The sequence below is a fragment of the Opisthorchis viverrini genome, assembly GCF_000715545.1.
Source record: "Opisthorchis viverrini unplaced genomic scaffold opera_v5_354, whole genome shotgun sequence".
Taxonomy (NCBI): domain Eukaryota; kingdom Metazoa; phylum Platyhelminthes; class Trematoda; order Opisthorchiida; family Opisthorchiidae; genus Opisthorchis; species Opisthorchis viverrini.
The window spans coordinates 117,720-145,660 of NW_008752014.1; the positions used below are offsets into that span (position 1 = coordinate 117,720).

The 27,941-nt window shown below is 40.5% G+C and overlaps 1 protein-coding gene across 1 annotated transcript in view; it reads right to left on the reverse strand.

Annotated features, from left to right (window-relative positions):
* The window catches only part of T265_10336 (hypothetical protein), a gene marked incomplete at both ends in the record, with an annotated part of 96,175 nt that extends 72,229 nt beyond the window's left edge, over positions 1–23,946 (reverse strand). Inside the window, one exon of the mRNA XM_009176676.1 lies at positions 23,306–23,946. Within this exon, the coding sequence (XP_009174940.1) occupies positions 23,306–23,768 (463 nt within the window). The remainder of the gene's footprint in view (positions 1–23,305) is intronic.
* Between the last annotated feature and the right edge of the window lie 3,995 nt (positions 23,947–27,941).

Consider the following 27,941-nt stretch of genomic DNA (forward strand, 5'->3'; position numbering starts at 1 on the left):
ATAACGGTATTAATGTCCCATGAGTGACCTGACAGAAGGGCAGTTGTTCACAAAACATTTCACATGATTTCCGGAAGCACAGTGGGAGTTCAGTTATATCCACAGAGGTGAAGATATCAGAGGCCGCATTTGGTGTCATATTCGAAGTCCACATCAAAGATTATGTGGCGAGGTTCGATTTACTTTAGATCCCTTTAACCGCAAAACAGATTGCATGAGTACAGTTTAGTAAATAAAAAAAATTGTGGGTGAGCAAATTTTTTCACTAGTTTGATCCTTTAGAACAAGTTTTCAGCTCTTTCACATTCCTTCACAACCGGAAAAGTTACAATGTTCTGTAGAAAATAGACCATCTTGGGAAGGTTCACTCGCTCCAAAGAGAAGCTGTTTGCCGCGACACGTCGATTTTAGCCTCACGAAAGCAAGCTGCAGGAAATATCAAATTTTCGGATCAGAATATATGGACATCGTTTCGTGTCTTTTATTATGTTTAACGCACAGCGAACTGTGAGTGAATACGTGGAACACAATATCCGTGAATCGATGGTTTCGTCTCATCTAGTTGAGGGGTCTGCGGCGAATTGTAGACAAACTAACGCGCTGCTCAGCAAACAGAAACAGGACAAGTGACTGAAGCAAACAGAATTATGAAACCTCAAATTGGAAACCCAGTTGGTCTAAGCGGTCGGTGTTGAAACGAAACCAAAAAGAACGGCAGTCAGCAAGTAAGGCTACATTGAGAAAGGTTGGGTGGTCTTGAAATAGATTGACCACTTTTTCTGAAGTGGTCAAACGAATTACTTACCGTCATAAAGGGAACTACTCACAAGGTCGCTGGGAACTTTACGAAAGACCATGACCGCTTTCGCATTTCTTTGGCCTCATCAGGTAGGCACAGTCTCACAGTTTCGCCAACCTCATGTTTTACTTGAAAACAAATTGGACAGATCTTGACAAATACGCCCATCGAACACACTATCAACTGGGTTTTCACGGGAAAATTTATTGAATCCCTCTTTTATGCTATTATTCAAATGAATGTAAATAGCTTTCTTTATGAAACTCCACTGCGATATCTTGATTATCGTACCAACTGAAACATGAGGTGGCCGTTGTGCAGCTGAAGGATATCACAAATGGGAGACTCAATATAGCCTCCCAGTTGATATGAAAATGAGTCTGTTTGTCGAAATCACTTACTATTTCCTGATAGCCGCAACAGAGAAGATGTAAAACTGTCAGGAACATTTGTGTGACACACATGAACGAGTCAGCTACCCCGTTTCAGAGGTCCAGTACGTTAGCTGCAAGCTTCGGAATCCAACGATTTGTTGGACAAATACTGGATAGTCATTCTCAATAGTGAGGAATCGAGCCATTCCGGTGTTTTAGATATCACAATTGCGCTCCAGATTGATCCGGGTGTGCTCGCCTCTAAAGGGATTCCTATGCCGGTGAAGTTACTGTTTCGTTTTGGACTCTACAATGAGGACTGTTAGATATTTTTCAGACATGCTGCTAAGCTGATTTCTAACGAGCGGACGAAATGTTTTTGAGCAAAAGATTAAAAAAGGCTGGAAATGAAACTTTTAAACCTTTTAAACCACCTGCCATGACCTCTAAGTAGGCTACCATGAAAACTAAGGTAAATTGTGGCACTAAAAGAATATATAAACGGGTTGTTGTTTTTCTACCACGACCAAAGCATTTGTTTTCAAACGACAAGCTCGTTTTTCTGTTTGTGTGTAAATGCAATAACAGTTATATAGCAGAGTAAAAAAGTGGGCAAATTATGATCAACATCAAAGTTCTGTGCTCGTAACTATAGGCTGATTCGTCGGGATTCAAAACCGAGTGTTGACACAGTGAATAATGGAACGGCTTCTCAAGGGAAATCACAACTAAGGTAGGAAATTAACAATGTCCGCCGATTATGCTATGATCGCAGTCCAATGGTTTTCTTGGTCGTGAGTTATTAGGATGCTAGTAAATCATGAATAAACGATCCAAACACAGTGCATTTAACTTCGAACTGACGGGAAGCAGTAAAATTATGTCGACTGAGTATTTGAATATGCCACAAATTGAGCGGTTAATTTACATAAACTTTTTTTCTTTGTGGGGCAGATCAAATTTTTCCTCTTCCACCAAATGACGAATTAGCTACTTTGAGTTGATCAAGTGACCCATGAAAATAGTGGCAAAATATATAAAGTATTTAATATAGAAATGTATCCAGCCATGTTTCAAAGTGAGTAAGAATTTTTCATGATTCACATGATGCAAATCGTGTAACCTGTTCATAGCTAGGCCTTTCAAATAACTTTCATTACTGTATAAAAGACGTGTTCTAGGAATTTAGGGAAGATTTTTTCAATGAGAATGACTTTTTAGCGAATGTTTTGCATTTTGGAACCATTTACCATTAAAAAACAAATAAAATAACAAACATTCTATCTTGTTATAATATTATACACAGACCGCATGCAAATGCCGATTATTCCTGGTCTCCTATGGAGTAAGCTATTCAAGTATAGTCAAATAATTCAAATCAGGTTTGGAAGAGAATGAAAATATGAAACGATTTTTTGTTGCTCTAGTAGTTTTGGGTGTTAGAACAGCATCGTAAAATACACCCACGTTAGTGTAAACCCCAACTAAATGCTTGGGGAAAAAGTTAAGAAAACCGGCGTTTTTTCATTCATATAACATGTTCAAAAGCTGTAGGAACTTTGTGCGCAACTTTTCAGTTTCATACTATGAGGTATGAAGTTCATTTTTTCTGTGTTTGCTGTCGTTTTGCCCCATCCTGCTTGGAATATTCAGGCGTGACTTTCGTGACAACATTCGTTTAAAATCATGGAACTTGTGTATAAGTTTTGCAGAGTGACGAAAGTGTGTTCAAGAGCAAACCAAGATAAGATCGACACGTTCGTCAGAACGGCAATCGTAAAAAGATTTAAACAAGAGACAGAAAGTAAACAGGCACCCTGAATAACTTCCTGGGTGTTCATTTGGGTTCAAATGCGAAAACAACTTTTTCACGTCCTCTTTCAATGTGCGTTAAAGGCAACATAAAATGCCATCCTGCTTTCAAACCACGGAATACTTCACAGATTAATATACATACCAAAACTATGTATTACAAAAGGTGTTACCATGTCGTTTATAAGTTTATTTATTAGTGTAAATATCGCAAGCAGCCTGTTAGATTTTACCCCAAATGGTTTCTGATAGAAATTTCATGCATCTGATTATGTATTCAAAAATTCTAGCAATCGAAAAGTAGTTTCCTTGGGCAAGTAATGTTATTCTAGGCTTTAAACATGTTTTCTGGCCTAATCACAGAATAAAGGAAGGATCATATCGTAATTCGACGCCCATTTGAGCTTTCACAAGTTTTCTGAAGTAATAACCCTTGCCTTTTGCACGTTTAACGCATATTCTACGAACTTGTCACCCTCAGCACAACTGGGAAGACAATAAGACAGCATTTGGGCGATATATCCAGGCAGCCTCACACCTTAATCGGTAGAATAAATGCCTCAGTGACGAATTTGCTAATGTTTTCAGTAATTTCACTAAGGAAGTGCCACATACTGCCAATTGCTTTCTGAGTATTCCTCATTAGTTGTCCAAGTGGCACGAAATTTTGTCTCTGCGAAAAATAATTAATATGAGGTTCATAGAAGACCTAGCCAAAACAAGAACGTACGATTTCATGAACATACAACTTAATGCAGAAAATGCGGAACAACTTGTGTGGCAACACTCTATGTTAATGGGAGAAATGAGACAGCCAATTTTTACTTATTTATCTGATGTAAGGTAAAGGTAACCAGCCACTGTTTCCTTCATGGTAAAACTACATTTGTCTGCTAATTGTCACAGAGTACTTTATATAGTCATGTGTAGGGGATTAATACACTTGCAGGTTAGAACATAGTTATAATGAAAAGTGAGCCCGAAAAGAGACCATCTCTTGTTTTAAGTGATGGACATTTTAAAGAGCCTTGTAAGGAGGTAAGCACTGCTGACGTGATCAATTTCGGACAAGCATTAAGCCTATTCAACCCACTCTAGCCTTCCAACATGACCAAGTCTATTTTGCTCTTGACCGGTGTTTGGCTCATTTTGACGGCCACATACCGGGTTGAATTCTGTCAGTGAGCATTCAATGTTAATTTAAATTAATTGTTTTTGCGGTGGTGGGGAATATGATATTCATTACCCACATTTAGCAAATCCAACGTGTCATTTTTATGCAAAAAAAAACAAAATCAAAATGCCAAATTAAGACAACCGATTCCAATTATAGGAATATTTTTCAACAAAGGCAGACTGTGGGGTCACACGTTTGTACGCCATAACACATGGAAGGGAAACAGCGAAGATACATAAATGTTAGGATATACCCTTATCATCTTAAAAAAGGTCGCAAGATCATTACTGATTTGGGGACTTTTGAAATTTGTTTTCACTTCATTGTTTAGGCCCTCATCAACCAAGCTCAATGAATCAACGGTGCCAAATTTGTCACTAAGTGATTTTATGCGCTTTAGCTATGTCATCTTTTGGCACCCCGGCAACCATTTTCAACCCGGTCTACGGCTAGAAAATAGGGCTTACCAAGAAAGCTAATGGCTTGGTACCTTTGGGATGTGCTGTGGATATCGAAGTTGGTAACAAACATAAGTCAGTTGTAGGAAAAGTAAGTCGATCTTTTGCGAAGACCCATTGATGCGCATTTTTTGTCCGCCCGCTGTCTGATATGCCTTTAGATGATACTTCTGATGATGGGAAGCGCTGATGATGGCCCAGCCACTGTAATCAGTCCGAGGACCAGAGCTTTACGTGCGTAGAAAAGACTTTTAAAGATGTGTTGTGGGCTTCGCTTAAGATAACGAAACCCGAAGATAGTTTTCCAAACGCTCAAAACTGCCAACATAACTCTTTTCAAATGCAACAAACTTTAACGAGAACTTTTTTCAGTGTGTCGGTTCTCAAAATTGGTCCATTTGAGCATTTTTATACAATACATGCCTGACGATTCGGTCTTTGGTATTTTTCATCCATCTTCAGCAGATTTAGAGGGATGATTATTTGATTAATGCGTTCCCTGTATGATCAGAACCCTGCTTTGCCCAGTGGGCCAAGTCGGTAAAGTGATGTAGATGTGGTACATCTTCAGCGCTTCAAATCTTTCAAAAGTGTACTAAGTTTATTTAATAGCATCGATCACTATCAATAGAAAACATTGCCGGAAATTCATCTGGGCCTGTTGACTTTAAATAGATATTTGGTTCGGAGATGTAGGGTCACTAAATGTTGCTTCAGGCCGACAGTCTAGTCAGTGCTTGTTGTTGATTAAAATGCGGCCAAAGACGGCTGGCGTGCATTAAACTGTTAGTTAATCCGTTCTGCCCATAGTCAGTAGATTCAATTCTACATTGACTATTTGATCTTTGTTTGATCGTATGCTTATAATTGCCTTGGTGTTCCAAGTTGCAACCCAGAATTTGCAGAGGCAGGTGAAGACTTCATCCTGGCAGCACAATCCGATCTCCAAGGATTCAGAATGCCGTCAGCCGTAGCTTGATCAGCTTACTAATTAGGTTGTGGGTTGTGATTATGGCCTGTCAGAAACCGAGCATTTCGAGAAATCGGATATTTTGTTACCGTGTGACGGGAGGTTTGTGGTGTTGGCTACTAAGGCTAAAGTTAATTCAAATTACTGGTATATTCTGATAATACAAATTACTCGAACGCAAGAGTCCTCGGTTAGCATGGCAAGCAATTCACAGCTGACATTTCACAGAATATTTTGAAATAGTATTACGATTGATCACTGATTAACAAGTCGCCCTACAAGGTCAGATTTTTGCTTCTGAATTCCACAAAAATGTCATTAGCTTTTGGCATCGAGTAATCAAGTAAAAACAGAGAAGGGATAAGTTTTCGCTTATTTTTCAACTACAAGCCAACGTCATAAGTGATTCCCCACGGAAACGACCGCTAATGGAACCTGCTTAAACTTCCATAAAAATACGAAAGTAACATGGTAGGACACTGATTACATACAATACTACATTCAACTGAATATAACTGTTATGATCACAAAATTTTGAAAAAGCAACTGAGAATCGTGTTATTATAGTGGAGGAAGTATGCTAACTGTTGTTCGTAGATAGCGGGATTTATTATCATTGATTAATAAGGCAGCATGTTTCAGCAGATAGTGTTGTGTCTGGATCTACCAGCAGTTTTGCTCTCATCTGGTTGGCGATTCATTATTCGATAGATTTCCGTCTCTTTCCAACAGGACTGTCGTATCACCTCCTCTGGCCAAGTGCATTTGGTTAAGTTCTTGCTTTCCTAGTGGGTTCCTGAAATTTGTCCCAAAATCTAACAGCGCGAGTTCATCTCCTGATAAGGATGTAACAGTACATATTTTGTTAATTGAAAGAATCGTCCGACAGTGGTGGGGACGCGCGAATACATTCTGAAGTATTAACAGATTATTCCTTTTTTTCTCATATGCTCTCTTGGTGAATTTGATGCACTGAACTGAGCATTGAACCCCACAAACTACTGCAAAATCCTAGCGTAGGGTTTAGTAAGATTCTTGTTGGTGAACTAGTACCGTGACTGATAGTTGTGAGTGTTCAAACATAGAAATCTACCTTGGATAGAATTTTCTAGTCCACTACAATACGCAATCTGCCTCAAGGTTACATCCAAAGTCAGGTTCAATCACATACAAACACATACAGATAGATGCGTGCACACATTTTAGCCCCCAAGTAACCGAGTTGTAACACGAATCAGGGAAAATTAATGTGCGCTTTGCATGGCAGAATAAATTCCATTACATTTGGGTTTGGTGATTTATCTTGTATTTGGAATGGCTCAGTGTTAATTGAACAATATGTAACCTAAAATGTTAACCAACCACACACGACGTCCGATTTTCGATTGTATTCCGTGTAGTAAGTTCGCAAGCAGTTGAAATTCGCAACGACAGTTCTTACTTTCAGCATGCTGCTTTAGGCTATCAATCTAAAGTTGCATCAGCCTACCGCGGAATTGTTCCAGGACCAGTGCAGGTCAGGGAATAATTTAGAGATGATAATTACCCAGTTTTTAGGCTATGCGACGTACGATTGTGACATGTTGCGGAATGCGTACAGTGACTCTGATTCTTTAGATCTGCTGTAGGTGTTTAATCGATCAAACGATCATGTGACGAACAATTTGTTGATGGAGTGCTTAATCTGAGTTATTTGAATGTTATTTAATAGGTAGGTCGACGTGAATTGAAAGTTGCCTTTGATGTCTACACCATTGACTGCAACAAGATTGAGAGGAAGAAATTTTATTGAGTGTATAACTTTGACGTCAGCACATGAAAAGAGATTACCTAAGCACACGTCAAGCTGCTATATTTCAATGAGGAAGCAAGAACCTCGGAACTCTATTGTGGGTCCACCAATAAACTCTTCAAGGCTTATTGAATTTAGGCACATCAGCACCCGGATCGACCAACATGCATTAGAAAGCGTATGTTAAAAAAATGGAATGACTTTGACTCCGTTAAATTGGCCTAAAAAGGATGTTAAATAAATGTTTGAGAAAGAAGGACTAATGTAATAGTAAAACTCATCCCAACTGACGCTCTTTTCAAAGAAACCCCAGGATGTTTAGAGTTCTCTCTTGGTTTATCTATTCCATGCCTGGCCACCTAACTGGTTTTCTACAGCTACTTTTGACGTATATTCCAACTGCTGCTTCACTTGCCGGTTCTTATCATGTAAGACACCAATAATGCAGTTTAATCGTGTTCCACCTGAACATGCACACATCCAAAAACTTTATCGGAATGTCGTGGAATTTTATCTATTCGATGATGCTTAAGATGCATACCACAGCCAACAAAATTTCTCGGTTCAGCAATCTGGATAAACTTCATTGGCGGGGGCAAGTTTACAGTGAACATCCAGAATCCCTCCATCCAATGAAGTAACACAACGTTATTTTCTCTATAGGATATTATACTTAAAAATGTTTGTCTTGCATAATGAAAGCTGGCTCGGTGTGGAACTCATCGGCAGTGCGCGTTTTAAGGCACTCCGTGGGTCCCAAAAAGTCGTTGCCCGAGAAGCCGGTCGACACATGTGACGATGTGGATCCCGCGATTGAAGAATGTGTGATACTATAACCTGTTCAAGTGGGAGTTAATCATACAGCTAATCAGCCGCTCGTGGCCGAAAGGTTAAGTGTTCAAACTGCTAGCCAGGAGGTCGCAGATTCGAGACTCTCCGGAGTTTCGTTAGATACGATTCCCAATAGGAATGAGCCTCTACACAGTGCTTCTCGGCTTTTCAGCATAGATTGGCTTCACTTCCAGGACGAAATCTCTACAAAAAAGACACACCTAAGTCTACTCTCAATTTGACGGAAATTATGCTCTCGCGATCGACCAAATTCGGTGTTTGACTATATCACTTAGCGACTGATGTGACGTGTGCACAACCTAAGTGGCAAAGCAATTAATGATAAAGACGACTCTACCCGCCCAAACCAACACAATACTGGTACTCATGGGTCAACTAGTTGTAAATATTATACTGCCGGTCTAATTAGGTCGTGTCCCAAATTGTTTACTAGCAGCGGAATGATACAACGTTACGCGAGTAGTGGAACATGTTAACAGCTCAACCGTTAAATATTTATTAGATTATTAATCATATATTTGATATTAGCAGAAAATTTGATATTATCAGTGGAACTCCGGACGACTACCCCTTTGTATTCAATAATACTTTGAATACTTATCAAATACAAAACAAAGTTTCTGAATAGCCAAATCAAAGCCAGAATAAATGGTTGTTTTATATATTTTTGGATAGCTTAATTGTGTAATCGATTTGGAATGTCTTCCAACATCCTGGAATCGATTCAGTCGCTGGATCAGTAAACAAGGCAATACAGCAATAGAGAACCAAATAAAAGAAATTTTTGCCACGTCATCAGTGGGTGTCTCTCTTCAACGAACTGACTCTTAATGTACCCTCTAGGCAATTATAATAACAAATCTACGTTGAGAGTGGTAATTCCCTTGAGGATCCCATTGAGGCACGGTTAGAAGCCTAAACATTGCTTGTCATACATACACTTGATTGATTAACTCGCCGTTAAAAACTACCGTTTAGTGCCTCCTTTTCTTTGCTGTATGTTAACGTCAGTAGAAATCGTCCAAAACTCTGACACTTTGGACAAAAAAGATATCTACACTGTGAATGAGGTCCGCTGTCATCCTAGTTATTTAGTTCTTGCTAGGGTTCGTAAACCCGAATTACTGGATACAAACAGACGGACCCGTTTTGGGTAGGGTAATATTTGGCTCATTTCCTGAGGCAAAAACTTACAACATGCATACCACAGGCTAACTGAAGATCGATTTAACTGTCGTTCCGTGTTTTCTTCTTCTTTCATTACGAGCAGTGCTAATTCCCGAACATGCAGGTATGTAGAATATGGGCATCCGATAAACGAGTTAGCATCAATACCCTTGAAACACAGGTTAGATGCTGTTGTACAATTTTTGATGGACAACCAAACATTGACTGCATAACCAATCGAACTGCCTGATCGAAAACGAAACTGCCAATGTTATTCACTTATATGAGCTCACTGCACGATTTTAGTGTGCAGAACACAATTTGACTAAAGATGACGATATGTAGGTTTCGCCAGGCTGCGTCTGCGAAATTCTCATCACAATCTACATTTGCTGACGTGAATTGTATAACAACCTATTTCAACCAGAATTCTCTTGATGCACGGAGCCACTTACCGATAATAAACCGATCCTATGGTCAATGCAATGACCTCACAGGTTGCAGGCCAGCCACATTTTAAAATCACATTAATCGTTTTCAACGTTTTTCCACTGAATCTTATATCTTAAGAATCTGAGGCGAATAAGCCTACCACTTGTTACTGAACCCAGCAGTTTTGTTTACGGACATACCGTCTCAAACACAAGCGACTCTTTAGATAAGTGACAATTGAAAAGGGAGAGAAATGGGATAAAAACGGCCTGTTCCCTCGCCAATTAGACTTGAATATTATTTGCATCTGATAAAATGTTAAGCATCGGTTGTATGCCGTTAAACAATCCCATTTGGCTAGTTGGCGGTTTTCGCCAGGTGCTAACATTTCCTCCCGTCGACAACCTCATTGGTTCGCACGTGAAAACACACCTAGTTCACCTGAAGTAAACGAATTAGACAAAAGTGGCTTTTGGTTCGGTCACTAAACCATTAAATCCGGAAAGGAAGGGAGCAAACCATCCCCCAGGTACACTTCGGAGCAGTAATTAACCTAAGGCGCTAAGTGGGCGGGACGGATAGTGCAGGAAGCAAATCATAACGCATTTGAACTCACAAACATCTAATCATTTACTAGATTGAGGTGGTGCTAAAACACACGGAAATGAATGCGATTTCTAGGGGTTAAGGATAAACCAACAGTCGGTAAAGTACTGCTTTGAGGTAACTGCTTCGGATTTATCTAAGCTGAATTCAAACATATCACCAGTGCACCCTGAGTGATACAATTCTGTTTAGAACTTATGTAGGCCGGAAAATAAAGCCTGCAATTTGGAGATAAGAAATGTATCAGTAATATTCTGCTGGGATACAATCGACCAGCATGGATATATCACGACCAGTTACTGCCTTCATTCGTCAACATGAAACTGTTTATCGAAAACAGTGTTTCCATTCGAGTGTGATGTCAATATGCACTAATTCCTGTAGACATTATCCATGGTTGCTTGCGAAATATAAACAAACAATGTCTGTAAACAAACAAATTGTCATCAGCCAAAACACTGATTCTGGTCAAGTGCAGCGCTTAATTTACTCGGTGGTTCTGACAAAAGTTGAGCGCGGCTTTCATTAAAATCTACTGACTCCAAAAAATACAAAATTAATTTAGCGGTTGCTCTGTTAAAGCTGCAAATTTCCGGTGCTGGAACGGACGAAATGTGTCAGGAAAATTATACAAATAGCAAATTATCATTTTTGGCAACAACGTTATTGTGGCAAGATAGCATATATGTGGAATATCAACGTAAAAACTATTCGATAGCAGGCGCGTCAAAGTTACGTGAAACATCCTCCGGCATACAGAGTTTACGGTTTTTATTATTGCGGCTGAGGAGATTAAACCAAAATGTCGACATTTCGCAGTATTTTTGTTTTCTTGCCCTCCGATTCAAGTGAAAAAGGAAATGTCATCTGCACAGTTGCAAGTGCTTTTGTCGGGAATCACATGTAACTTTTATTCTTGTGTATGCTAAATTGATCACTACATGGATTTACCGGACACCCTATATAGAGGTTCACAGGAAATTCTTTTGAACAAATGTACACTGTACGCACGAGTAAAGTAAATGAGGGCTTTGTGTCAGATTGCTAAGCACGGACGAAGCGAAACACAATTATTTGTTCTTTTAAAGCCTTATAGTCATGCGTTGCAACTAAATACCTCAATTTATCGTAGCGAAATCTCTTCATCTACCGTGACCTGAGCTAATGGATGACGCCTGGTGTTTCGCTGGTTTGAAACTGTCACAAGCTCAGCTATAAGTTTGTCTTTGATATTATGGAAGCGATTTTCTGTGGAAAGTTTGAAAAGATTATGAAGTTCATCCACGGCAAGACACGAAAAACTAAGCTAGGTGCCACGAGAATTTATACTGTGTGTGAATTGGGGACATCAATTTTCTTTTGAGTATGGAAGTTTTTTTGCTAAAGTTACAGACAATCGGAAGTCGGAATACTTATTTGTGAAAATTCCCTTAGAACATTTTAGTTACTTGTTTCTAGTTTCCGATTGCACTTCCACCAACGCCAAGAATGCAAACGAACAAATCAGACTGGGAATTTTGAATCACATGACTGTTTTTACGTACGCCTAACTCGCATTCACACACCAGTCAGTCCTTAAAAGTTTTGTGTTGATAGCGGGCTTCGGAAAGGGGATAGTTATGCCGGAAAAATGGGGATGATTTCGTTTATAAGTTGTTGGGATGAAATATGGTTTTGGGTTCGTCGTGTATTGTACATCCTAAGGACGCCTCCGAAAACCATATACTACGCATTGGTTGCTAAAAATGGCATATTAACCGTCCTTTCTTGAAGGAATTACAGGATCTGTTGGCTATCCGCATGCCAGGTATACATTCTTGGTGGTGTTTGGGGAGAAGACTTTTAACGTAACTTCACGTTTTCAGTAAACGTTACATCGCAACGTCACATCGAAGTTTCTTTGTGAAGAGACACCCTCAGTGGTTCTGGTCGATGAGTGGATATTAACAAGGCATGGAGCCTATGATTTGGGAAACAACTTCATCAGATGATTGATCAATGAAGTTTGGCTCTACATTTGATATCACTCATGTTAAAATCCCTAAGGCGGACACCGCAGCGCCACATGGTACGATTGGCTATCCTGTTTTCCTGTCTAGAAATGAGAAATATCCCTGTCCAACTGGGCTGTATTCATTAAGCATGTGTTGCCACGGAACGGTGGCCACTACTAGGGTAGTGATTGCTAATGCACTGAATTTGATCCTGCCTCTGATAATCGATTATGTGCGTGGGTGGTAAATTTGCAACAGGTCGGTAAAGCTGTGTTTGTCGAATACTAACGCTGTGACGAATACGGGAAGAACGTTTCAAGTTTCGACAACAGGAACAAGCCTTTTTCGTCGTCAACTTCTGGCAGGAAAAGGTGCGTGTTGCTTTGAGACAGAATGCTGGATGGAAAAGCTCCATTTTCATTGAGGCTGTAATCCGGTCATAGAGCGAAAGTTTCAACAATATAATTCAACGTGCCAAGTGTAGCGGAAATGTGCGCTACTACAAGCGTTTATCGTGAGCTTGCGAATCCAACAATCATTTCGGACACTTAGAGCACAGTCGGACCACATCCAACGAATGTACGGCCCGGATTACTGTCATGTTATTGATCTCCCAAGTGGTGGTACTGCTATACTGGCAAAAACAATCCACTATCGGTACCGTGTAAAAGTTGTTTTCTGTCCGTAGAGATTGCAAAAAGGACTTTGGATCCCAGTTCATCCAACTTTGGCACCAAAAACGCAGACATTCTCTGCGTCAACAACGCGAAAAAGTTCTTCACCTGGAGCTAGGCTTTAAACACGTAAATGAAATTGGTCTTTGAAAAATGGTTAAATTCGCTGCAGCTATTATTCAAACATTCCACCCTTTTACGAAATTACAACGTTTTTATCCATGCTGAAGACGTTAAAACCATTTGTGTTTACAGTGATGCTTTCCCAGCATTCCTTAATCCAGGTGGCGTCACCCAATTTTCGAAAACTCTGCTTCTAAAGAACATATACCTTTGCCCCTCTCTAATCTGACTTTCGCGGGCTTAAGTAGCTCAGATGCGTTCTTTGTAAATAGCAACCAGACCGCCGCAGAAGACATTTTCAAGTTGCTCTTATCCAGCCCAGCTACTGGTGGCTTTGGAAATTCGAAGGTGTTTATCACCGTAAATAAGATTACATAGAAATATCATGCAGTAGATCATGCTTAGTGAGGTATAATCCACTATATACTTGGTGTCAGTTTGACCTTCTGCAGATACCTCGATAAGACAGCCTAAGTCTGGTTGGCACCTGGCGGCCGGATTGACAGTCATAGAGGACAGACCAACAACTAAGCAGCGCACCTGAACTAACTGTATTCCGCAATATCTCCAAAGTTTAAGTATACCACTGTATGTAAGTTCCTAATACCGCTTAGTATGGAAGTACTGGTTCAGGGGACTTGTTCTTTGGTCAGCATCGAATCCGAGAATTTCAGAAAACAGTGTATGAATCGGACAAAACACTGCCAAAGAAGCCTAAAAGAATAGTATGTATGTATGTTGGTCCGTGATGCGCAAGCTGTGGCAAATTTCCTTAAGTGGAATTTCATAGACCTGTGGCGTAATAAACGGATCTTAAGCGAGCAAGCCCATTGCAACAAACGAGCAAGTAAAACGTAGAAAACATCAGCATAAAGGAACGAAGTAGAGGAGGAAATACTAAATGATTTTAAAAAGTTGTTTGTTCCTGCTTTGGCTCACTTAGTCAAACACGAACAGAAGTTTGATTTTACACATACATTAGTGTTTTAGACGCGAATATAACTTGGAAGGTGATTTTAAAGATAGGTTTGATGGTCTGTGTTGAAACCCAGAAGTTCAATGATACTCTAGGCCAGCTAAATTTAAAAAGAACTTATGAAGAAGAATGGGTCTTTGAAAAGTTCGCAGAGACCCTATAAACCCTAGAGAAACCTTACATCAGAACCGGTAACAGACATTTTATCACTTGAACACTGAGCGGGCCGACATCATAGCAGACTAAAACAAAGGGTTCTGAAACGTGAGGGCACAGTATTAATTTTCTATCAGAACAATATGTATCGGACTTCTAGACAAATAAAACACTCAGTGAAATTAGATTGGTACAGCCTGACCTGAAAACACAATCACAGCTTTCTCACAGTAGTCACTGGATAACGAGAATCCGGTACTTCGGAGAAAATAAGGTTTGGCACTTCCACTCTACAGTGGTAGACCAATGAAGAATTGTACGAGTTGTTTCACAAGTAAAACTTTGTAGTGGGCTCTCTTTAGAGTGATTGAAGTGTTGGATCTATCAAGAAATATTTGTGGGAAGTAAGTTTTTATTGTGCAATGTGCGGAAAAAGTGTTTAAGCTTTGGGTTTGATGGTTGGTTAGGTTCGCAGTTGAGTCCATACGACAATATGTAACTGAGCAAAGTTTAACTTAATCTGTCCGAAGTCGAATCCGGTGACTCCATGGACGCAGTTACGAAAAACTATACTCTAGAAGACTAAAAACCCTGAAGCGGTCAGGTTGTGATAGCATGACTTTCAAGTCGAACTGGCCGTTTGCCTTCTTGTTTGTTACTCTTCTGTTGGAAACCCCGGCATAAAAGTCATAGCACATTCTGCATTTGGAAGGAGAGCTATTTGTTTTGCCAGTTGGGAAAGATTAGATTTCTAAACAGTTTCACCTTCTGCTGCTCAGTTGGAGTAGAAACAGTCACAAGTTGGATAGGGTAACGACAAAGATGTTTTACCCGGTTGGTAAACATTCTCTGGTGACCTGCATGATATATCATTAATTTGGCCGAAACTTTGATATCCTTTCCCCTTTTTTCGATCCACTGCTGGCTTAAACGCGTCTGACAAAAGTGCGCCTGCTTAAATTGTCCACTGATTATTTTCTCCTTTGATTGATCTGTGGGTTTTGAAATGTGGAAATTGACCAAGGACAGATTTGCGCTTCGGTGAAGCAAAAAAGCCAAGTCCAAGTGTATGGTACATATCCTTGTGGTTTTTGTTGCGGTTAAGCGCGTGATAAATGGTGTCTATGTGCACTCTGTTGTTAGGGAGCAAGAGACTTTTAGACGTGCTTTCTTCATCTGCCAGACGTCTGGATTGCACATCCCGATGCCATCAGGGGAACGCACCTCCTGAGATAAGAAACAAAGTCGAGTTCAGTGCCTCCTCGGGTACGTACATATCCTTGTGGTTTTTGTTGCGGTTAAGCGCGTGATAAATGGTGTCTATGTGCACTCTGTTGTTAGGGAGCAAGTTTTAGACGTGCTTTCTTCATCTGCCAGATGTCTGGATTGCACATCCCGATACCATCAGGGGAACGCACCTCCTGAGATGAGAAACAAAGTCGAGTTCAGTGCCTCCTGCCTTGGGTGTCGGAAAAGTAGGATGTCTTAAAGAATGAGAATGAGGCCCGTATAATTTTTCGATCCACTGCTGGCTTAAACGCGTCTGACAAAAGTGCGCCTGCTTAAATTGTCCACTGATTATTTTCTCCTTTGATTGATCTGTGGGTTTTGAAATGTGGAAATTGACCAAGGACAGATTTGCGCTTCGGTGAAGCAAAAAAGCCAAGTCCAAGTGTATGGTACATATCCTTGTGGTTTTTGTTGCGGTTAAGCGCGTGATAAATGGTGTCTATGTGCACTCTGTTGTTAGGGAGCAAGAGACTTTTAGACGTGCTTTCTTCATCTGCCAGACGTCTGGATTGCACATCCCGATGCCATCAGGGGAACGCACCTCCTGAGATAAGAAACAAAGTCGAGTTCAGTGCCTCCTCGCTTGGGTGTCGGAAAAGTAGGATGTCTTAAACAAAGAATGAGAATGAGAGCCCGTATAATTTAAGCAATCGATGAAAGGTTGGTGAATACGAGTGAGTATTTTATCCTCCAGCCTAACCTTTGGAGGATAGCTTTGAACACCCCGTGGGTTTTTCTTGATAGAAGGAGCACTGTAGAAGAAATATGGAAGTATACTCAGCTACAACTACTACAACTTCTAGCCTTACCATCACCATCATTCTGAATGAAATTAGTAGTGCATTGTAGCATTGTGTAGTTGAGGGAAAACAAATCAGAAATTCAATTCTTTACGTCGTCTGGCACAGAGGAGGTAGTTTTATCAAACGACTGCAAAGTTTGTCAAAAAGGCTTCTTCTGATTACATGACTCCACCAGTCATGACGACGGAGCAAGGATTACTCAAAATATAGGACGCTAACTCCGTACCAGTAGGCTCAAAGAACCAACGCATTGTCAACCAAGCCTCGGTCATCGCACCACATCAGTGCGTTATCTGCCGACTGCACGTAGACGCACAAAGTTTACAGTAAAATACCGATAGATGATGAAACATCATCTAGCAAATTGTTGATGTGGTTTATTTTGCTTTTAAAAAATTGTTAAGTGCACTAACAGGGGTTTCGGAAATCCTTCGTCCTATCCCGTAAACGATGGAGAATAGCGAGGAACAGTATAAACGTGGACAGCTGTGAATGCACATCCAGTGAGTTCATTCTTGCAAACGATCAGCATTGACCATCTTGGTATGCCGTATTAATGGATAGGTCTACCGAAATGGCACTCTCGTTAAAGACCGTTAGACCAGAAATCTGACGCACGTGACCGCTTTGTTAAACTTTCCAACACTAGTCACTGAACCGAGTACTTCGATTGCTTCAGGAATAAATCAGTCCGAAACACAACCCCAAGTCCTGTTAGGACATCTTCAGAGTTGTGATGCATTATTAAGAAAAGGTTCAGACAGACTAGTGAAACCCTAAAGTAATCAGTCAATCAATCAAGGCGTTAAATTACCATTGTGGTCACCTCATAATTTTGCAGTTGTTCTAGTTCCGAATCGTCATTTAATAAACGAGTCAAGCTTCAGTTTTCGAAAATTTTTATATCCCAGAGCATGCTTTCATTGATAGTGGTTCACAGTTACCGCTAAATGTTACAAATCTCTACGAAACCAAGTATAAATGAATCAGTCTTGAAGCAGTTGAACTAATCAGTATGCGCCCACCAGCCTCATGCTTTCATTGATAGTGGTTCACAGTTACAGCTAAATGTTACAAATCGCTACGAAACCAAGCATAAATGAATCAGTCTTGAAGCAGTTGGACTAATCAGTATGCGCCCACCAGCCTATTCCAAGACAGTTCCACCATATTAGCGCAAATTAGACCGCTGGTCCTCTTAAGACTATGCTTTGAGGGACTCCCGATGTCACTGTATTTGGTGGTGATCAGGTAGATGTTGATCGCTTCATTGGGCTTACCAATTCTTCCTCACAAACCAAGCAAAATTGGTTGCTTTTTTGTAAGCATTTGCTATTAACTTACTTGGATGTGCCTAGTGTTTAACGAGTGCCTGTTGCCTAATTAGTCTGACAAACTAGAGTATAGCCTTATCGTTCGATATGGTTGTCCCGTCGTGATCTGTAAACCATGCACTGAATTTATCGCCAAACATACTTTTTCGGCAGTGTTGTTGGACACTGATTTTTCCGTTTGTGGCTTAACCACTAGCTTTAAAATCTACGTAAATGTGAGCAGGTAAAAAGGAAAGAGGCTTTTAAGTGCATGGTGGAGGTACTTCATTAAATATTGGTGAAAGAATTGTCATGATCAGCGAGCAACCACCTAATCAAGAAGCAAAGAACCTACCCACCTGTTATTACTTCAATACCCTACCGGCAACATAGACATCAAGCTCAACGGAAATCAGCCCGTTCACCAAACCAAGACCCGGTTGTTCAGTTTAGCCGAAAAAATGACAGCTGTTTATCATCTGGTTCAGTAGAATAAGATTAAGTCCATCTCCGCAAATTAAATCATTTTTGAATAGGGGTCTGGTTTCTTTCCACAGACGTTGCAGAAGGTTGCCAGCGCTATTCATTTTAATCGTATTTGTTTCAGAAAATCTCTTTACTTGTGCTCTTGTTGCCAATAAATCGCTGCTCTTTCAATCACGTTCCATCTTGCGTATAAGGTCGTTAGGTAGGGATTGCTTTGACAACAGTTGGTACCTTATTTAGCACCTTTCCAGACCCATCGATGGTTCCAGCTCGAGTACACATGCCTTAGGCAGCAAGCTGCTTTGTCCGTTTGACATTTTCTGTCAATCCCGTCCGTCCTCCATCAAGCATACCAAACATTTACTGAGCAAAATATTTCCAAACCAGTTTAACTTCTATTCAGATGTCCTCAAACAAGGTTTGGTATCCATGAATTCCGTGATATTCTTAGATTAATACAGGTGTACTCGTTTACCTTACTGTCTTACGAGGTCCTAAACTAATGAGAATTTCTCGCATACATGCGCTATCAAAGCACCGTTAAGGCTATTTGTCATCGGTTGATTGTGTAATTGAGGGGTCGAGGGATGATGGAGGGCACATAACAAATTATGCCCTATGGGCATCATTTTCCACCGGGAAACTGAATGTAAAACTAGGCGCCTGGATGGTTGGACAAATCAGTTGATAATTCCGAAAATCTATTTTACTAGAGGAGAGTGCTGAATGATAACAGAAGACTTTATTATTGCTTCATACAAACGAGGAGGACTTTTCACGTGAAACTTCAAAGCGTAAGAGTTTGACAAAGGTTCATGCCGTTCCATGCCATGTCTGTATACACCGGAAGGTTAGTGAAGCTAAGGCTGATGATGATGATCTTAAGAAAAGTGTAATGTACAATTGAGCATTGTAAATATTCAGTAAAAATTGCTTTGCGCAAACGCATTGGGTGTTTGGAGTAGATCATTACTTCGGTGGATCGACAATCCGTGACCAATAATTTTTTTCATTGACTCGTACATATGTTTGGTAGGAAAATGCGTAACACGCATTTGCTTTCTCATGGTGGACAGGTCGCCTAATATACCAAAAACTGCACAAAACCGCTGAATGTGATTGAATAAACGGTAAAATTTCATATTCAAGTAGTATGCATGCAGATGAGAACCAGAGGACAATGCTCACGTGATGAAACATACAAAGGACAAAGCCTTCGGAAGGCTGTCGGAGAGTTTTCATCCACCTCAAACGCGACGCTACATGCTTTGTCGATGAACCCGTTGTCTGCTGATGAACGGTTATTCCTAGGTCAGTGCTACCTTGCTTCAGGCTCAGAAGCGACGTTTTTACTAATTCAAAACTGCAAAGAATATTGCACTTTACTTGTCGATGAACCCGTTGTCTGCTGATGAATAGTTATTCCTAGGTCAGTGCTACCTTGTTTCAGGCTCAGATGCGACGTTTTTACCAATTCAAAACTGCAAAGAAAAATGCAGTTTATTTCCACCTTAAGAGATGCCATCGACCAATAAAAAGTAAAATAACAGGCAATAAAGAAAAAAGGTTTACTTCTTTGCTCTTAGATTTACCGAGCCCATGGTGACTGACGCTTGGTCATTTGAATCAAATTTTATTTAAACCACCGGTTTATGGTTGTTGCACTGTAGAGTTACTTTTTTGTATCGGTGAAAACTGCGACATGAATTACCAGCGTTCCCATCTTTGTTGATATCAATGATTATGGTGATGGCCGTCCCAAGCAGTATTACTCCTGTGCACTCAATACCTGTCAGAGCAGTTCTTCATCTGTCAGTTGCTTCCTAACCATTTCATACTGGAAAATCACTGGTCGCTCGTCATATTGTTCGGCGTGGCAACATGATGAAAAACATCAAAAGACGATGAGTACAACCTTGTTGAAATTCACTAGCATTGCGATGTTGGTGCATGAATTGTTTTTGCTTTTTATGATGAAAATGCTATCGCTAATGCTGTCTTTCAAATGCATTCTTTAACTCTAGAAAAGATAGAGCCTTGAGGAATTCAAATGTTTCACACAGTGAATGCAGAATTACTTCCTCAACTGAAAACACTAGCTAGAAAACACTGAAGAGGTAGTTGTTTCTCTATTTAACTTTCTTATATTCATGTTTTTAATACTAACTGTATCCTGATGTACTTGGGCATCATATCACTCAAATCAAGGCTTATGTGATTATCTTGCGGTACTGTCTGCTAACATGACCCCATTTCTTTTGTCGAATGAGGCCGTTTATGACTGGGCTCAAGCCTGGTTTTTTCAGTCTGCGAAATGAAAAAACGTTGAATTCAACGGCAAATCCGCGAAACTCATTGATTTTACCAGAGCGATCGCTGTTTTGCGTTTTAGGAAAAAAGGCAGAATAACCTTTGGAGTGCGTATACTTACCAGGTTACCTATTGCTCTGTACGATACATAGTTTAGTCACAACTTTTTGAAAGATCTATTGCCCAAGAGGAGATGGTTCACTGAGAAAACGCCTTCAAATGGACAGAAAAGGTTGTGGTTTACTCAAATTAAAGAAAAGTAAATAAACGCATACAGTGAACTAATTACTCATTTCTTGGTTTCTTGGTTTTTAAGGTGCTTGCAAGTTGACTTTCCAAAAAACAGAATACTGCAGTTTAGCCAGTCAAGTGCCTAAATTGACGGGTTTTTGGGACAGTAAAACTAAACATGGGCAGCCGCAACTAACAACCCTACTTTACGACCCATCTGACTATATAAAGGTGGGACGAAACGAAAAAAGCATGCCTTACGACCAATTCTTTTTCTGTTGTCTCATTGAGAAGCATACATAATATCAAGCTTTCAGTAACAGGTTACGCCCCAGATGTCGGAAACTACAGCCTTCCCTCGGAACAATAAAGCCCTCGTTATGGCACAGAATGTGACAATTTTCGAACAACACTCTTCGTTTCCTCAAATTAGTTTTTTTTCGAAAAGGATGCCTAATGATTTATGCGGTGAGTCGGATTGAATATTTCTGGGCGTAAACATCCCTATCAGATTTTACCCCCGAAGCGTAGTTGTCAATGTTAACTCGTTGTCAGCTATTAACACGAGAAGGAAGCGGGCTCACTTAAACATGGAGAGTTGTTAGCTATTTCTAGCAAGCTGTCCGTAAAAAATGAGATTTTGAATAAATACTAATCTAGAGACCCGCGCGCTTTGAGAACACATGAAGAAATAGCTGATCAGAAGATAAGAAACGATTACACAGAAGAATTTGACAAATGCAACAAGTGACACTGTGAAAAGATATAGAAAACGTTTCCTTCAGATTCCAGGCATTTATCATACCTTGTTAAGCCCTAGGCGCTCGTAGGTCTCAAAATATTTTCATTTTTAGAATATAACACCAGACTCCTCAAAAATTATGAAATGTCAAATGCTTCACCCGTTCCGTTTGTTTTAATTTCCTCCTTCTTATGGCTAAAAAGCCGACTTGATGTATAACGTTAGTTATTTGCCTTTACCAAGCACTATGTGCAGTGGGAAGCCTATTTGCAAGATTTTCGAGCAGTTAAGCTTGCTTCCCCTTTAGATTAAAATGTGACAGGAAGCTAGCAATTATGGGGCCGTGTGAAACTATGGGTCGACATTGGTCCCTGCTGTGTGATCGATCAAGCTTCGGAAGACTGAAAGAAATCGACCAAAACAACTGAAGTGTTCTGAGGCCACAAAATACTGTAACAACCGCGCGACTGAATAATTATAAATTACAACTCTTCAAATTTACTGTATTTTCAGCGTTGGCGCCATTAAAAATCATGCTTTTAGTATGTATCCCAACGTGTGCAGTTCATTTGCTTTTCCGTAACCTAATTATAACCCAATAGAATTCCTTTTTTCTTTTCGCGTAGTAACTGGCTGTCTAATGTTTCGTTTGTTTCGGGTTCGTACACTGCAACTCACTAGTGTTTCCAGCAATAACCATTAGGGACGCCAGTACTGACCGTAATTATGAATAAAAGTTTAGGTGTGATTTACTACAGGGGACATGCCAATAAAATTATCCTTATTTACCGAAGGAGTACAACAGGGTGGGTGATAGGCAACTTTTCTAAATGCGCACAGCATCTCCATTTGCCAGAGGACTAACGTACAACGTTGTTCGTAAAATGGCATTTTACAAAGGGCGGTTACAGGACTAACATAAAACGTTGTTCGTAAAAATGGCATTTACAAAGGGCGGTTTTTTTGGTATTCTAGATTTCACGTTCTGTGCTTGTGTGTTAACATTGTTCATAACTAGAATGTATGTAACCATTTCATTTGTGGGTTTTAAGGAGCTCTTAGTCTCTTGCCTTTGTTATTTTCACACACACTCATGAAAAATAATGCCTAAATGTCTACTAGGAATGTACAGCTATGAAAAACTTTGGAGATTACCAACATTGCGATGTTAAAATGTATGTGGATTGAAACCCGCTGATATGGGCTTGTCAGTAAAGCATTGGTCACACAAGTTGTCTTTGTAATGATCGACTTCAACACTGAAAGGTACAAACCAAATTATTAATCAGATTTCCAAAACCGACTTCCGAATGAGCCTAGCTAATTGCTCAGAATAGTTTGGGTAACGACCATATGCGCGGCAAACTGAAAATTACATGAATGCACACACAAAGTTACATGCAGCTAGCCCCACCTAAATGGGTTGCCTCAACTTTTTTATTTGTATAAGACCTACCATATTACTACCACTGATTTAGCCGGATTGCAGATTACTATGCTCCATTAACTGAAATCTGTACGATCTATATACACCATCGGTGTTCATAAAACGCAAAGTTGCTTGTATACGCCTAACTGTTTGACTGACAGAAAAACTGAACAAAGTTGTGTGAAGATGTCGGCTTCGATTCGAGCTCTTGAAGCCAAAAGTTTGACAGTATGGTCAGCTGCCATGTGCCAAATTACGAGCCGGTGAACCTCAATTTCGTAGCATCTCCAGTATTCTGGCAGTCAAAACAACGTTCACTATCACTCCATGTTTACTTACCCTGGGAGAGTTCCGCCGGTGGGTAATGACGTTCCTGTTCTTGACTATCCGATGTTGTGTTAGTGGTGGATTCTGAGGGAGACTGATGATAAATATTTCCACTCGGGTGACCGGTTGAGGCTATCCAAGATCCTTTATGGTCACTAAGTTTGCTTCTTCCAGAGGAGTCCCGCGAAACATCTGACTTCCCTGAAGAACTAGCACCAAATTTGGGGGTCCGCAGTCTTTTATACTCTGTTACGCTCCCTTCAACATTAGGTCTTTGATCTGCGGAGGAGGGTGTAATTTTCTGCGTCACTTTTGAACTCCCGGTGCCAGCAGGTTTGTTCAAGACGTTTTTGTGGATGAGATGCTTACGGTGCAAATGCTCTGTTTCCTCCACAGGTGTCTCTATAAATCCTCGTTTGGTTTGTAACTGATGTTGCAACTGTTGCTGGTGCTGGTGAGGATGATGGGACTTCATTAGACCCTGAACGCAACCAGAAATTGCGTGAAATGTGCAAAAAGTAAATCCAACCGACAAAAACTAGGAAAAGAAAACTCAATTTAAACCATTTTTCCTCGCCTTATTACACATTCACAATATTTTTTGCATCGTCCCACCTGAATCACAAAAGCACAAGGCACCTGACAACAATGAGGAGCACCACCATCAAGTTAGAATTGTGTGACCGTTTGTTGTCCGATTTGCGTTGGAGAAAATTGTTCTGGCCCTACGGTGGTGGGCGTTGTGTCAGTAAGTTTGCGCACGTGTAGGTAGCCAGGTTTTTGAAAGGCCAAAGCCGAATGGTCCGTAGTGTCTGTACGAGTGTATGTCCGTTCTGTGGGTGGCAATGATCCCGTCTGTTCTGTGTCCGTATGCGTGTTCGTGTGTCCCACATGTGACATAACGTTGTTCGATCTTATTGACTTTCAGTAATTTCGGTGACGGCGGGGATTCCTCTCACTAGTGCGGCTTGTTTATCGAGCAGTTGTTTCTAGGCTCACTACAGCGGTCATAAGCAAGTATCCTGGGCTCGACTTCTCGTCCTAGCCAATTCCTCAGTCCAAACTCTAATTTTTTGCTAATTTCGTACATGAACTAACCATTAACCCATTGGTTCTTCGGTGGCAACATATATTCTGGTTCACAGTAGTTATTTTGGGTGTACGTGGCAGTAAGGAAAAGTATCCCATGACTTCATTTAAAAAATTGGCTTAATGGTAATGAGATACATAAATAAGCAAAAGGTGACCCTTGTAACGCTCAATGGAATACGTTGCACAAAGGCCGCCTCATGTTACAGATGGAGCAGTATCCGGGGTAACTGCCTGTTTCGCCCTCCTTGTTGATCACCAGTTGGGTGTATTATTTGGGTTTTTATCAACCACCTGAGCATCAAGCTCTACATAAGTGAATATGTACACTCACTTGCAAATGAAACCAAGGAGGCTAATGAATGTCACCCGAATCTCATTTTGTACCACAAACCTGATGCATTGTAAGGACACTTTGTCTTGTTTTATTCAGAACGAAATTCGAGGCATCAGAGTACTGGTAACGAAGAATTTGACTGATATTCCATTGACTTTGTTGTTAAGACTGACGAAACCTCGAAGGCTAGGTTTGCTTGATGATTACAATAGAGGGTTAAAACAGGCAATGGGACGTCTGGAGGCATTCAGCAATTTTACATTTGGTGCTGAATCAATAAAACCGCATTCCATACTCCCATTGACCCACTCCCACTATGAAAGCAAAAGGTTCGGTGGAAGTTGCGACCGAGCGTCTCCAATCAGTGACTCCGCGGCTTTGTCATCGGCAACCTGCGAGGACTAGACTGAATCGTGCAGTAACATTTCATGTTCAGCATTGCTGACGTATAGATCGAAATTGAAATGCAATTCTTGCCCGACATGATCGGCTGGACTGTTGATCCGTTAGAAAAATGATCATTCTATTACGCTTTTTTCATGGTAAACCAGGAAAAAATTCTGCATACAGATTCATCATCAGGAAGACGTTAGTTTACAGACGGCATAATGAGTGAAAACTAATGAACGTGGCTTTTGTTTAATGGAGCTCTAGTTTTCAGTATGAAGTGTGAGGTAAATAGCCCTCTGAAACAGAGGGAGTGTCAATGATCGATATGGCCTCAAAGAACAGAAAAAGCGAATTTCAACCAGACAGTGATGCACTCAAAAATATAAATTTAAGTGGTCCTCGCATACGACATGCAACTTAATTCCGCTCTGGTTAGATTCTGGCAAGGGTATATTTGTTAGTCATCGTTGGCTTTAAAGCAAGCAGACACCCCAATACTCGTCTTTGCCAAGCTCAGTCAAGCAGAGCTGACTCTTCACCAGTTAGCCCAACGTTTCGCCTTCTGATCGCCTAACCTCCGCCTTCTCCCTCACAAGTCGGGAAATTATAAACCGTACTTGGTCAAATGCCCATATATTTCTATAGGTTACCTGCTTTTCATTATTTTAAGACAGTCAGAAGACAGCGTTAAAGTTTTTTGTCATAATTGGTTTGTGTTTTGATTGCTTGTTTCGTCGAAAATTGCATATAGACAATGGGATATGAGTGAGATAGAAGGCCAAATTCTGGTTCACTTATTCGTCCCACTGACACATATATGGCCTAACTAATCAAGTGGACAGTCTTCACTAACCGTAAGCCAGAGCGACCTTTACTCTCATGACTCATTAGTTCAAAATGCTTAACAGACCGCTTGCCCAACGCTTCAGAATACTGTTTATTCATAAAAAATACCGCGTTGTAACAGTGGAACGGAAAGTGAGTACATCAGCCTCTTGTCATAGTGTCATTCCATTTCGGAGTTCTTCAGAACTTTGAGCATTATGATCTTGTAATTTCCCATAATTTGCTATTTAGCTGTCTATATTGCGGCTATTCTTTGACTGATTGAAATCGGTAGGTAGATCTTCTGAGGATAATTGTCCTAATACCGATTAGTTATAGGAATGTAACCCGTAGTAGTCCTAGCTGTGACTGTGGTCAGCCTTCGGTCTATGGGCAAAACCTGACCGAACTTCTAGACATTGTACGCCAAGGGGACGTGATTGTGATTTGGCCCCTTAGCCCGGCCACCCCAAAGGAAAAACGATTTTTCGAACGATCAGATTCGCCTCTTTCGAGTTTGACAGCTCCATAAACTTACATACCTTTTGGCTAGGTGTGTAGCAGTGTAAGATACTGACAGAACAAGTCAAAATAAGGGGAACCACGGAGTTAAATGCGAGTGCAGTATGTGTTTGACTTCAAGGGGATCCGAGTCTGAGCTTTCCTCTGAATGGACTCCACTCTTAATGCATCTTCGCCAGAGTCTGAGAACTATTTCAGACATGGAATGGTCACATTTTCTGACCACCATTTGCCTGGCACTCGTGAATTCATTATACCTCTCTAGGCATTCCAAGTAATGGAAAAAAATGTACGCACTTGATGTCCATCCTGTTTACCAATGTTTCATTGCTCGCAGTGGTTGAGTTTGCTGGTGAGCGTAAAACATACTCTAGGTCTGTCATACCTGTCGCTACAAGCAAATTTAAAAGAGCGTCTTTTCAGAGTAACTCACGTTTTTATGGTGCATTCGGTAGAAAAAACATAGGATGGTAATGGAATATTGTATTAAACACCAGCAAATATGGACATCTAGCCCCAGTAATTTCAAAAATAGCTTACTGTGGCCTTTATGCTTATGATGATCTTTATGTACTATTACGATACAGCAATTGAGTTAAGGTGGTAGCGATGGTTGAACCGTTATTACTAGATAAAATTCAATCAGATATGCCACAGAAAGTTGTTTTTCGGTTGCTTTCAGTAGGTATTGTAAAAGAACAAAACACAGAGATAACGCTCCAATTTGGCGCGCAAGATGATAGGGTTTCCCGGACGGGATAAAAATGATGATTTCCACCAAACAGAAACGAGTGTTCCGATTCGTTTATTTGGTTGAGGAAAGCTTGTCAGATGCCACATACGGGAGCACTTTTGGTCGAAATAAATGTAAAATCTTGTCCATTATTATTTTCGAGCGGTAAAGTAACTACTCGCTCATTGTCGCAAACCTTACACACCATTGATTTTCGGACTGCCCATAGGTTACGAATGACTCGTAAACATACCCCTTCCGCATGGCCTAAAGATTTTTCTTTTCAATTGAGAGGTCACATGCGTGTTTACAGAGTCGCTTCAGAAAACCGTTTTCCGATTAAGTTCTTTGCATGTTTTCCGTGTTGACTAGAGCACTCAAACCAGAGCGCTCAAGTCCTGGTTTGTATTAACTATCCGTCCGCATAACTGCATTTAATGTGGCCTTTCGGTGGGTTGTGGAATACACATCTATTGAAATCACTACATGTAATTTGAAAAAATTAAGGAGCTTAAGTTCAGGTGATCATTTCTAACCTGAATCAATAAGAATGCAATCATGTGGATCCTCAGTTCAGTAAATCCACCCAGTGTATGACGCTGGAAGAAACTTCAAACTCTCTGGTGGGAGTCCATCAAGAGTTTTCAATTGCCTTTTTGACTACCGACAACTAGCCAGACTCACGTTTCTAACACATGACTCGATCCGTATTAGCCACCGTATTAACACTTACTTTAAAGGTTTCCGGGAAG